The sequence below is a fragment of the Alosa alosa genome, chromosome 5 (assembly GCF_017589495.1).
Source record: "Alosa alosa isolate M-15738 ecotype Scorff River chromosome 5, AALO_Geno_1.1, whole genome shotgun sequence".
In the NCBI taxonomy this organism is placed as follows: Eukaryota; Metazoa; Chordata; class Actinopteri; order Clupeiformes; family Clupeidae; genus Alosa; species Alosa alosa.
Window position 1 is genome coordinate 18,836,543 of NC_063193.1, and position 13,351 is coordinate 18,849,893.

A 13,351-nucleotide genomic window follows, 5' to 3' on the forward strand; every position below is an offset into this window, starting at 1 on the left:
GGCACCAGTGCTCCTAAGTCCCTCTCTCTCTTCCCAGAGGTAAAGCTCTCTATTTTCTGCAAGTTCACCTACTACACTACATACACATCTGTGCTCACTTCACATCTTTATCTGTGAAACAGAAATGCAATAGAAAACGTTTCCTCATCCACTTTTCGTTATTCATTCTGTTTGGGACTCGTTTGTTGTCACGTGGTAGTACTGACCAACCACCACTAGATGGCGGTGCCATCTCAGGAGAGAACCTGAGTCTGTCTTGTGTAGTGGAGGCTTCTGTTGTTCCTGATGAATCCTCTGGTCAGGAGATGAAGCGATCTTCCACTCCCATGCCTGACACAAACAGGTACCACACAGAGATCACACACGTGTTAGCTTAGCCTAGCTAACGAGCTAACACACTGTCAAGGTTTGTTAAACAGAGTGTTCTCACAAAAGCCACTAATAATAAATGAGTGTCATACTTAGATTCACTGAGACATCAAAGTCAAAGTCTGGTTTATTGTCAATTTCTTCACATGCCAAGACATACAAAGAGATCGAAATTACGTTTCTCACTATCCTACGGTGAAGACAAGACATATTTTACCAATTAAGTCCACAGACAAACATAACATTCAAGTAAACAATAAAAAGTAAATAAGAAGGCACATATGAAGAAATAAGAGCAGCAAAATTGGCAATTGTGCATAGACAGTCAATATAATAGTGCAAAGTCAGGCCAATAAATGGCCAGTAAATAAGCACACCAAACAGACTCAAAACTAATTATTTTGTTTGGTTCAAGTTCCTGTTATTAGCAGGAGAGTGAAGTCACCTGTTTGGAAACTGAAACCATGACAAACCATGTTATTGTTAGCAGCATGTGTTTGGAACAAATAGAACAATGAGGTACTCAGTGTGAGATATACTATACTCACTGTGGTTTGATGGTCTAAATCTAAACCATTTCTCACACACTGTGATTTCCTGTGGCCTGTGTGTGTGTGTGTGTGTGTGTGCGTGCCTGTGTGTGTGTGTGTGTGTGTGTGTGCGTGCGTGCACACTCGCTGGTGATCCTGCCCCCTCCCAGTCCAGCCGAGCAGGTGTTCGCTCTGGCCCCAGATCAGACGGAGGTCTCTCTCTTGTGCGCATCTCCATCTCTAAAGCCCATCGGCTCTCCAGCGCCTCTCAGGTACTGCATGCTGCTGCTGCACAGACAGACAGACAGAGAGACAGACAGAGAGACAGACAGACAGATAGACATACAGACAGACAGACAGACAGACAAACAGAGACAGACAGAGAGACAGACAGACAGAGAGACAGACAGAGAGACAGACAGGCAGATAGACAGACAGACAGACAGACAGACAGACAAACAGAGACAGACAGAGAGACAGACAGACAGAGAGACAGACAGACAGAGTGCAGTGCTGTTGTGTTTGGTTGCTTAGCAGACGCTTATCTAAAGCAGCCTCTCCACAGGGATTTGATAGGGCCTTTTTATGCTCTCAAGGCAGCTCAGCCTCACAGCCATTGAGATGTGCCAGTTTCAACAAAGCTGTTCAACATAACGGGAGGTGATGTTCACAGTCGTCGGACTTTACAAACAGTGACTCAGTCTTTGAGCCAGTTCATGTTTGAAGATGGGGAAACTCTAAAATAAACTTAGCAGACATTAGTATAGTGTATAACTGTAATTAAAGTAGGGTTTAGAATTCCCTAGGAAAAGATTTGTCCAGAGACCATGGGATTGCAATTCCAACATGGGATAGTCCTCGTATTTCAAAGAATTTTCTCATGTACATTCCACAGAGATGTTCAGGAATGCATTACTAGTTGTTGATCTTTCTCATCAGATCTTTCTGATATGCTTTTCCGTCTCTCTTTGTTTCTCTCCTTTTCTTCCTGTCTTCTTTCTCTCTCTCACTCCCTCCTCACCCTTCTCTCTCTCTTCCTTCCTTCTTTTCTCTGTCCTGTGTTGTGTCTCTATGTATTTCTGTGAATGCGTACATATGCATGTGTGTGTGTACGTATGTGTATGTCTATATGCGTGTGGGGTGTGTATTTGTCTGTGTGTGTGTGTGCGTGTCTGTGTCTGTGTGTGTGGGGTGTATGTTCGTGTGTGTGTGTGTGTCTGTGTGTGGGAAATGTGGGAGCAGAAGGGAGCTCCTGTTGAACCCTCTCGAGTTCCTCCCGCGGGGTGCCCCGTGCCCACCCCTGCCCCGTGCCCTTGCCCCCAATGCCCCCGGTGCCCCTGGTGCCCGCGCGGCCCCGCTGCGGGACAAGGCCCCCATTGTGAGCGGCCCACAGGCCAGGTAAAGCAGCCCCGCCATCCCACACAGGCTCCGCCACGCGGCCGAGCTCATGATTACATGTGATAGATCTCTACATGAGCACCCTCTCTCTCTCCCTCTCCCTCTCTCTGCCTCTCTCTCTCTCTCTCTTTCTCTCTCGCTCTCCCTACCTCTTTTTCTCTCTCCCTCTTTCTCTCTCTTGCTGTCTCTCCATGGCTCTCTCTCTCTCCATGTGCCAACTCAATATGGCCCCATGACTGAATTAGCATCTGAATTGGTGGTTTGTCCCACTGCATGTTCACATTTCTGGGGGAAATGTAGGAAGCTGTATGGGGTGAAGAGAATACATTAGCCTCCCTTGTGTTGTGAATTTGCTCTTCTCTAACTATGTCTCTGCCTCACTTCTTACTATTCTGTCTTTTTTTTATCATTCTTCCCCTGTACTCCTCTCTTCCTCTCTTCCACTGTATCGTCTTCTCTTTCTCCCTCCTCTTTTCTTCCTTTTCTGTGTTCTTTCGTTCTTTCAATATGCCTTACCCTTTTCTCTTTCCTTCTTGGCTATCTCACCATCTCCTACTCTGCTTCCTCTCTCTCTCTTCTTCCTCTTCCTTTCCTCCCTCTCTTCTTCCTCTCCTCTCTCTGTCTTCATCACACCCTTCGTCCTCCTCCTGGAAAGCGGCTTGAGGCCGTCTGAGGGAGGGCTCTCTCAGTCTCTGCTGGACGCCCTGCTCATCACGCCCATCACCCAGAATCCCCCTCTCCGCCTGCGGAAGAACAAACGGCGCTGGGCCACCACGGTGGTCCTGCCCAAAAGCAAGAGGTAGACGGGAGGTGCTAAAAACACCCTGGTTGGGTGCTAGTTTTGAAACTGTGTGCAGTTGTGTGTGGGCCTCTAGCTACTGCCAATGGCAATGAGTGAAAATGAACATATTCTGGCAGATTCAATCCTCCAACTGACCAAAACTGGAAGACACAAAACGCACACACACACACACACACACACACACACACACACACACACACACACACACACACACACACTTTAAAGATGAGCTAATGCAAGTATGAAAAGGCCGATACACCTCTGTGGTGCATGGCACAGAGGTAACACTGGCACCCACGAGAACACATGCTCAACTTTGGCCTTGCTTGGTGTGGGCACACCTGCTCACCAGTGGGCACCCACACCCACACCCACACACACAGACACTGGCCCAGGCTCCTCCATTGTCTTGGCAACAGTCGCATTCTGTCAGCATTTTGCCCCCCCACCCCTTGGCAACAGGCGTGTCACGTCTCTGAGATTACATCACACCCCAGTTATGAGCACGTTGACACAATTTGGCCCAGTCAAGAGTGAGAGAGAGAGAGAGAGAGAGACTCCTTGGCACACTCAAGCACTCCAAACCCATATTCAAGTTTTTTTTAAATTATTATTATTAGTGGCGAGTCATTTCCAAAGGCTGGAGAGATCTGGGTTCACCCCCGGGAGTATAATCGTCTCTTTTGTGGCCACCTGCTCTCCAAGGCAGACACTGGAGGACCGAATGATCCTGCTGAGGAGAGACACCAGGAACAGGTGCCTCCGATCACTCGTTACACAGCTTTGTATCCAGTAAAAAAACAAAGCCCATTAAAATGCTTTCAGTACCAACGGATGGCATATTGCAGTTGCCGCTGGCAGCCGATGCGAAGGAGCTTTCAGAAAAACTTAATGATGTGGATTTCCTCATTTCGTCTCGCGTAGAAATGTATAAACAGCCCTTTACAGTAAAGCTCATCCAGCAGGGACACATCATTTCCCCCTCACATTTTTGACCTCCATCTGTCATACACACACACACACACACACACACACACATACACACACACACACACACACACACACACACACATATACTGTACACACACACACACACACACACACACATACACACACACACACCTCCCTCTTTCTCAGGGTCTCCTGTGTTTCCCCTGAGTCCTTTATCGGGGCTTTTCATTTCTCCTCCATTGATGGCGTGACCTGGCTTCAGTCATTCAGGAGAGGAGAGGAGAGGAGAGGAGGAGGAGAGCGATGAAGGATGGTAGATGGAGGCTGCATGGCTGGACCGGGCAGCTCTGGTCGTCGTGTGTGTGTGTGTGTGTGTGTGTGACAGATCTCCTCCAGGACCCAGTGATGTGGCTGATTGAATAGTTCCGGTGCCAGTGCAGATACACCAACCCACCCCCCCCCCCACACACACACACACTCACACACTCACACACAGCACTTCAGGCAACCCAGGCCCTGGCGTGAGCGGCTGGGTTTGCAGTAGATGGATGCGTGGGGGGTGGAGGGGGAGCTAGCCGCGCTGGCCGGAGCCTCTATCATTAGTCCAGCGTGCGCAGTAACGAGGCATCTGGAACCCAGGGGCCTGGCGGGGGCCAGCCCGTAATGCGGCCCTCATCCGATCAGCCCTGGACGTCCCGGGTGCCGATCCAGCCCACTTCCTCTCTAATTGGCCTTATTGGTGAGCATTATTAACGAGGGGCAGGCCGTAATTGGACGTAATGCACGGCAGGTCTGGCAGGCGGGGGGGATTGGATGGGCCAGGTCTGGTTTCGGTCCCATCTCGTCCATGGCGGCGGGGCCCCCGGCTGACCGAGGCTGGGCTGGGCTGGTGGACGGTGCTGCGTGCGCCAGACGTGCCAGACCACCTCCTGTCAGAAGACATCGCTGCGGCACTACGTTTGTGTGTGTAAGAAACACAATAAGCTCATTGAGACATGCCGGCCAAATTAGTTTGTCTCCCAAGAGCAACTTAATAATGGCTCCATTTGCTGGCACTCGGTTTCCTTTCGGTCAGCGCAGGGTTTATGTGTTTGTGGCCTGTGGTGTTTTTTTCTGTGTGTGTGTGTGTGTGTGTGTCAGGATTTCTCAATGCTACTCACGTGGAGCCCTTGCACTGTTTTCTAGTCCCCCTCCTTCTATATATATTCTATACTTTATTGCTAGTTAAATTAGCCCTTTATTGAGAGTCATGCTGAGATTTGAGGTGATGAGGTGATGTTGCATTGATAGATGAGAAATCTACTTTGTGAGGAAATTGAGAAACCCTGGTGCGATGTGTTACTGTGTGTTGTGCTGTGGTGTGGTGTGGTGTGGTGTGGTGTGGTGCGGTGCGGTACGGTGTGCTGTGGTGTGCTGTTGTGCGGTGTGGTGCGGAGTGGTGATTGCATCTGTACTGTGGTGTGGTGTGCTGCGGAGTGGTGATTGCATCTGTACTGTGGTGTGCTGCTCTCTCAGTGGCTCTCCTATGTTTCTCCCTATCTTGTGTGTCTAAGAGTCTCCTGGCATCAGTCTGTTGTTGACCCGGACGACCCTTCCCTCTCCTCGCCTGTAAACGCTGTCTATATCTTTAGGTAACCTCTCTGTGCGTGTCTCTGTGTTGTATCTCTCTCTCTCTCTCTCTGTGCATCATTCATTAACAACAAACTGATCAGCTCTCTAGAACTGGTGGTCTGTGACAGTGACTGAATAACAAAAGATATAATAAACTAATAAGCATGGGACTGCTGTCTGCAGGGCAGGTGTGTGTGGGGTCAGATTTATGCAGATGATAAAGAATGTAGAGGCACACCTGGTTGTCTCCTCTGAGAAGCGAACATGGACTCTCTCTCTTCCCTGCTCTGATTCAAAGTAATGTCTTTTAAAGGTCTGGTGAGCGATGTTGGATGATGTCGTGTTTGTTTATGTTTGTATTTATGTTTCTTAGCAGACACTTTTGTCCAAAGCAACTTACATTATATTTGAACCAATTACCAAACACCAGAACCCACCAGAGAGGTAGCTCAGCTCACTCCTCCTTTTAGTGCTCCCTGAGAAACTGCACACAGTGTTTTGTTATTGTTTGGGGAACTGACTGCCCCCACTGTGTTTCTAGTTCACACAGCCAGTTTTCCCAGAAGAGAGCAAGCATATCATCAGGAGACGTTAGCTAAATGTTACAAAAGGTGTTAGCTTAGCTTTGCCTTTAATGCTAGTTTGAGCTTACCGTAACATTGCCTTTATTGTCACTTCACCTACTCGACCAGCTACATTCAAGTGTATGCTCCATTGCATCCTCGTTATTATATGCTCTCAGCATCTGGTGTTGCCATTAGTGTGTGTAGCATGAAGTCCCAATCAGGTCCTCTCTGCTGTGGTTGTCCCATGGTGGAACAAATGACTTGACTCCGTTCAATCTGAGTGTCCAAGAGGTGCCTTAAGACTCCTCCGTGTTCTCCAGAACATATGACCTCCTTTCTCCTGTAGTATTGCACATTTTCTATGATCTATAATGACTTTTGCTTATATAGTTTTAGCTCTTTGGTTTTGACAAATTACATCAAAGAAATGACTTTCAGGTCATTTGGGCTTAGAGCATCTGAATAACGAATGGATACGCATCCACATTTCACAACCAAAGAGATCTATAGAATCAGAACTGAATAGGACAGTAGGACGGGTGAATTGAAATTGATGTGGTAGTTTATCCATGTCAAAAGATTATCAGAGGAAAGCATTGATTTGCCCCAATGTCTGTATATATTCAGCTGCTGTATATACAGTCACTGATTTGGCCATAGGAAACACAAGGGAGATAAGATTACTGACATGGGTGTGAGTGTGTGTGTGCTCATGTGTGATAGATAGATAGATAGATAGATAGATAGATAGATAGTGTGTGTGTGTGTGTGTCCTCATTTGTTGTTGCATGTGTGTGTGTGTGTGTGCATGCGTGCTTGCTTTTACTCTTCAGATGGGAAGATAATGGCCTATACACTATGTCTATCACTTGTTCAGAACAAAGGTGTCGCTGGTATGCACAAGTGGGGGTCTCTTTCTAAATGCGGTGGCAAGGCATTTTGGTGTGGCTGCTGTGCCATGGGCCAGGAATAGAGGCTGGGGGTGTGGGGTGGGTTGGAGTGGGGGGCAGGCACTGATGGGGTTATGGTGTTTTAACAGGGGGTGTGAAGACCAGGGCAGCTGGAAGCTGCTTGACGGCTATGCCCCCCCACGCCAGCACACAAGTGCTGAGTTGTGGACAAAGCACCCCCACACACACACACACCCTTGCCCCATCCGCCTGCCCACCCCTCACGTTACCGGGGGCATGGTTGCCATAACATACGAGCCTCGGGGGACCCATATCCAGACGAAAGGGGCAAGGCTGACATGCTGCAGTTGGCACAGTGGAGGATTGTGGGTACGGACCATCAGATGAAGGCCGACGGCCCACCCAAGAATATCAGGTGCCCAGAGCCAACTTGGTATTTTACACCCCACTCGCCGCACACTGGACTCATTCAGTTATGAGGGCTCATAAAAATGTGAACCACCAGGCCAGGAGGTTTGTGTGTGTCTGTATCTGTATTGGTATGTATGTGTACGTATGTGTGTGTGTGTGTGTTTGTGTGTGTGTGCGTGTGTGTGTGTGTGTGTGTGTGTGCAAGTGTGTGTGTGTGTGTGTGTGTGTGTGTGCAAGTGTGTGTGTGTGTGTGCATGAAAGCAGGGGACCAGTAAGAGTTTTCTTCAAACTCTGCGAAGACCAAATTGAGGGTTCTACTGTGTTTTTGAATGTGTGTGTGAATGTGAATGCGTGCTGTGTGTCACCTGTGCAGTCGTTGGCTGTGTGTTGCCTGCACAACCATTGACAAAGCCGGAGCCTCATTGGCTGCATCAGCTCTCTGAGTGTTGATAAGAGCAGCATGTGTTTGTCTCTGTGTAACAGTATATGCCCCTCACAATGTGCTTTTGTTTAAATATAATATGTGCGAATGTGTGTGTGCACGCCCTGTGTGTGTGTGTGTGTGTCCTATATATAACCAATAACTGCACACTCAGCTCTCCTCTGTGGCCATGGTTATTAATTGATGTTGTCAGAAACATGCAGAGCTCATTGATGTCTATCGTCTGGAGGGGCGGCTGTGTTTGTAGATGTTGATCCTCGGCTTATTTTCCCTGGTTACCCAGTCAGTCGCGTCAATCAGTGTCATGCCACCTGCTCGCGGTGCGACACACACACACGCGCGCAGCCACCCCTGCCTTGATCTCCGTGCCAGCCGTGTGAGCGGAGTAGGCTGTGGAATGGCTGGAGGTGGCTGGCAGTTGTAGTAGGGTGAGATGCCCGCTAACAGATGTTATGTGTGGTGGTGTTGGTGTGTGTGTGTGTGTGTGTGTGTGTGTGTGTATGTGTGTATGTGTGTATCTCTGATCGGTGTCTTTGATGTGACCCTTGTCTCCCTCCATTCGTCTCCGCAGCGAGGAGGTGGAGGAGCCTCAGGTCAACACCCACGGGACCTGTGCGGTCAAGACCATGGTGAAGGGGCCAGCCGTCGGGACACCCCGCAACAATGGCAATGGTGCCACCACCCAGGGTGAGTGTTAAAAACAGACTGACACATCATCTGTGTCTTAGTTTGTGAGTGTGTGTGAGTGTGTGTGTGTCTTGCCCAAACTCTGGGAATTAAGATGAACGCTCCATATTCAATACATATGACTTATAAGCTACATATTGCAGTCTGCTGTAGATTGAACGCATACATCTCTGCCATAATGGTTTTGTGGTGGACATCATGCAGTTCCCTGCCTGTCCAGCTGACAGCAGCACTGTTCTAGAAGTGCGCCGCTGCTACGGCAACAACAGCTGAAGTTCTGATCTTGGACAATGGACATTCCGCTGGGTTGCATGCTTGTTAAATGTTCTTCTGAGAGACATTTTCAGCCATTTAGATCACAATAGCATTTATTTGGCATCTCATGCGAGCACACATGATGTCATTTTAGTCAGTGCCATAAGTGAAATTCTATCATGTTTACATTTTATTGTAATGGCAGGGCCTCATTAGGTTGGCCATCAAGGTTCATATGTTGCAATCAGTTGTCCCATTTAAATTTCCGAGACCCAGCCAGTCAGAGTGAAATTGAAATATTCAAAAAGATTTTTATTACCACAGTTTAAACTATGGATATCAATCTGATCATTTTCAAGAGGTTTATGAGTGAAATTCAAAACGGCAACAACCTGAATTGATATGTTCATATTTTTTTATAATCCGCATAATGGTGAAAACATAAGGTCTCATTTATGTAAAAAAAAAAAGTTGTAGGGGAAAAATATTTTAAAAGCAGTCTATCATTTCACATCAGCGTCCGAGCTGACATTCAGTGGAGGTATATAAAACCCTGATTTACTGGTGGGCGGCGGAGGGCTGAGTACATGGACATGGTGGTGGTGGACCAGGAGTTATTTTCCATGGGCTCAGGCATGAAATAGTGTTATGAAATAGGTCACCACAGTTCCTTCTCTTCCTCCTCCTCCTCCATCACTCCCCAGCCCACCAACCCCGTCCCCACTCTTGGACAGGAACTCACAAAGGCTGGGATTTTTCAGGGGCGTTAACGTGTGCTCGCCTGCCCCTGGGTGCGTTGGGTCCTGCTCTCTACTGGAGGATAAATATTTACCAAGGGGACCTGGAGGTCTAGTCAGTTGGCTGGAGGTTGGGGATGGGGGACGTGGGTGGGGGAATCCATCTGCGCCCTCCCGCCCGCCCCACTCCACCCCTCTCTCTGGTCCATGGGGGGCATGAAGGTGTTGCTTCGGCAGGAGGTACACCTGTATGCCAGAGGGTGGCAGTGGGTGGTGGAGGGGTGGGGGGGCTGTTTTTTCCACTGTTGTACCCAGCCGAGTGGAGTGAGTGGTGTACTTCCATGTTTCCTGCTCAGGCAGGAGTCAGAGGCCATGGACAGGGCCGTTTCAAGGAATTTGGGGGCCCCAAGCAAAATGGACATGGAGCCCCTGCACGCAAAGCCTACAGGAACCACAGCATAGCCATACAGTTTAAGTTCACCCACACTTTATATAAATAAAAAATGTTGACAGTGCAAATACTGCTGTTGCATATATATACTGTGCATTAGTTTTGAACATTTTGAACATTTGAACATTTGCAAAAACACCACCGTACCATAAAATCCAATGTCAGCTTCTTCCTCATGAATGGAGGATGAAGTTGATGGTATACCTGGGAAAATAATTGAAAAAAAAAAAATCAGAAATTACCTGTGAAGTACATTTGACCATTTCACTGTTAGCATATTGGAAATCATTAACAGCTCAACTCAGTGAGAGAAATTCACTCTACCTTCATCAGTGGAGGTAGGAAGAGCCTGAGGGCTGAGAAATTTAAGCAAAGCACCTTGAGGGAGAAAGAAAAGATATGTTAGCATTTCCATATTTTGATATTTAGAAGGGATGCAGCTGCTTTCACAACTACCAATGCTTACTGTAAAAACATCCCAAGCTAATGTTATACATTGACCTACAGTAGGCCTACTTGTAGCTTAACATAGCATTTAAGTTTTCTGCTGTTTGAGAATTAGACAGAGGCACCTGGTGCTTTAAAGACAGCTGGCGTGCATGAATACTGCTAGACATGAATATTCCAGTCTGCTTTGATGCATGGAATTTATCGTGTGGTTCCCCCATTTGGTAAATAGATTATCACGGTCAATAGTTAGTATAGCAGAGAAGCTATGCCACTTTCATCAAAACCTATTACAAAGCTATAGCAATGTTATGTCATTAAATACGATAAACAGTGATTCTGGAACAGATCTGCGTTTTCCTTATCCCGTTAATAAACATATTACAGTATGTAACCATATTCTGTCCATTCGAAAAAAAAAAAGTTGCGCTAACTGTAACTGTTCTAGTTTGTTACAAGCAGCATGGGCCATAAGGCAGGTAGTTAACATAAACATTTTTTGCTAGGCTAGCATTCCTGCTGCGACATTACATCATTTGTACAAGACAAGTAGAGCTATTTTATCCAGTGTAATTCATCACTTACCACTATCTTGTTTTTTCTTGTCATTCTCTTCCTTTCTCTTCTTTTTTTTTGGCTTTCGGACGCATAACTCCGCTTCATTATGTATGTATATTTTCTCGGCAGCAGAGATCACGAACCTGTCTGGCTGGCTGCTGTCAGTGACTACTGAGAGGGGACCCCTTGAGGGGGATCCCAGTATTGCCGGTAACAGTGTCGTTGCACTTTACTGCATTGACTATCAAAGGGGTGCTCACAGTTTGTCGTTGCATTTTATTCTTAACCAGTCGTTGTCTTGGGGCCCCTGGCCAGCTCGAGACTCTATGGAGCATGTTGTTGACTATGGGTTTGGAAGTGGAGGAGGTGTGTGTGTGTGTGTGTGTGTGTGTGTGTGTGTGTGTGTGTGTGCTTGCGTGCGTGCGTCCGTGCGTGCGTGCGTGAGGGAGGGAGGGTGAGGGTGAAACAAGACTTAAGAGGCCTCACAGCTGTCCAGGCGACCCGCACCAACAAAGGCCCACTTTACTCTGTGGGACCCAGAGCCAGGTGACTGTGTGTACGCGGGAGCGGGAGAGGCTGAGGAGAGCCGACCTGCTGTTGCACCAGTGGGCCTCACACAGGACTGCCCAGGACTGCCCAGGTGTGACCCTATCAGACAGGTGAGGTAGAGAGAGAGAGAGAGGGGCGGGGGTGTAATGAATTTGTAGGAGGATGTTGTAGGATGTCCATGTCAGTGAACCAGAGAGAGGGAGAGAGAGAGAGAAAAGAAAGAGAGAGAGGGAGAGAGGAAGAGAGAGAGAGAGAGGTAGTCTGGCTCCCTCCTTACCATGCTGTGGGCCAGCCATCCCTTCAGACGCCTGTCAGCAGCAGTTTAGGCCGGCTGATAACAGAGAGACTGGAATGTTTCTCTTGGCAGCCAGCAGGGGCTCATCGGGTGCTCTCTCTCTCTCTCTGTCTCTCTCGCTCTCTCTCTCTTTGTCTCTCTCCCTGTTTCTTTCGCTCTCTCTGGAGGTAGCGCTCAAGACGTCCGTCAAGCGTAAATCTCTGTGGGGTTGAAAGAGGAGGCAGGAGATATCCACCTCCTGCTGCATCCCCAAACGCACCCGTCTCCGCCTGTCACCGCCACTGAAGTCTTCCGTCCTTGTTTTTCCGGCATCCCGTTTAGCCCAGTTGGAATGTCGCTCTCTTCCGACAGGCTTGATGTGTGGGAATCAGGGGAAGGGCACCACTGCCGGCCGGCTGCTCCTTTCCGCTCTCATGAGCTCGGAGCGCTGACCACCGGGGCCCGGCTTGTCCCCCGCGACCCCAGTGGACATCAAAGACAGACCGGGGGGTGGGCTGGGGGACTCTGTTTGGCCAGGTGGCCCTGCCTGGTGTTGGTATGTTGCCATGCTGAACAAAACGAGAGAAAAAGAGATCAGTTGTACTGCTGCTCCTGCGTGGGACCACATCTGTGGTGTCCACATCTCCCTGTGACTGAGGTCAGCCACTTGAATGACCATTGCTTTGCTCCCCTGGCTGGCTAGTTCTCCTTGAAGCATACCTGTTCTCCTCCACACACACAACCACAGACTGCTGAGACAACACTGGGAGTATCCACTCTCTGGACACTGGGTTCTGTGGACTCTCCGCTACATCTGTTACAAAGCCACAGCTACATATACTGTACTCAAAGCTACATCCTTTTTTATTTTTTTTTCAACACAGAAATAAACACTTATGGTAGACTTCAACTTGTGCGATGCATTTAGTGCAATCACTAGACCTGAGACTGTGTTCTGACGACACAGCCATGGTCAGTGAATGTCAGCTATTTGCAGTGCATGGTACGAGCATAAAATATAAATCTGACCACTTTGGTTAAAAGTTCGTACACATACACACACACACACACACACACACACACACAATATTTCCATTTTACCAGCAATCCCAAATGTTCATGTTCGTACCTGTGTTGATATTAGTATCAGAAACATGGAATGTGTTCATGGCAGCTACGGAAAACACTGGCCTGCTTGTGTTAACCTCAACAGTTCTGAGAAATCTGTTCAGCTGATGACAGCTTGTTTAGATCTGCCGCAGTGGGTTTGCAATAGCCCATCACGCTGAGAGCTTTTCTGTAGAGGACATGTACATGACTATAAATAAATACGTATGCAGTGTATATGTACATACAAATGTATTTACATATACATACAGTACTGTATAATTACACATACTTG

The 13,351-nt window shown here is 48.0% G+C and overlaps 1 protein-coding gene across 10 annotated transcripts in view; it reads left to right on the forward strand.

Moving 5' to 3' along the window:
- Positions 1-13,351, forward strand: part of pdlim5a (PDZ and LIM domain 5a) — a 69,278-nt gene that overhangs the window by 49,123 nt on the left and 6,804 nt on the right. For 8 of the 10 annotated variants that reach the window (XM_048243130.1, XM_048243133.1, XM_048243129.1 and 5 more), the window contains one exon: positions 8,563-8,678. In XM_048243130.1, the coding sequence (XP_048099087.1) occupies positions 8,563-8,678 (116 nt within the window). Of the gene's footprint in view, positions 40-199; positions 344-1,069; positions 1,172-2,141; positions 2,298-2,952; positions 3,097-5,603; positions 5,682-8,562; positions 8,679-13,351 lie in introns of all 10 variants that reach the window. The other 2 variants (XM_048243137.1, XM_048243138.1) reach the window with 2 other exon arrangements.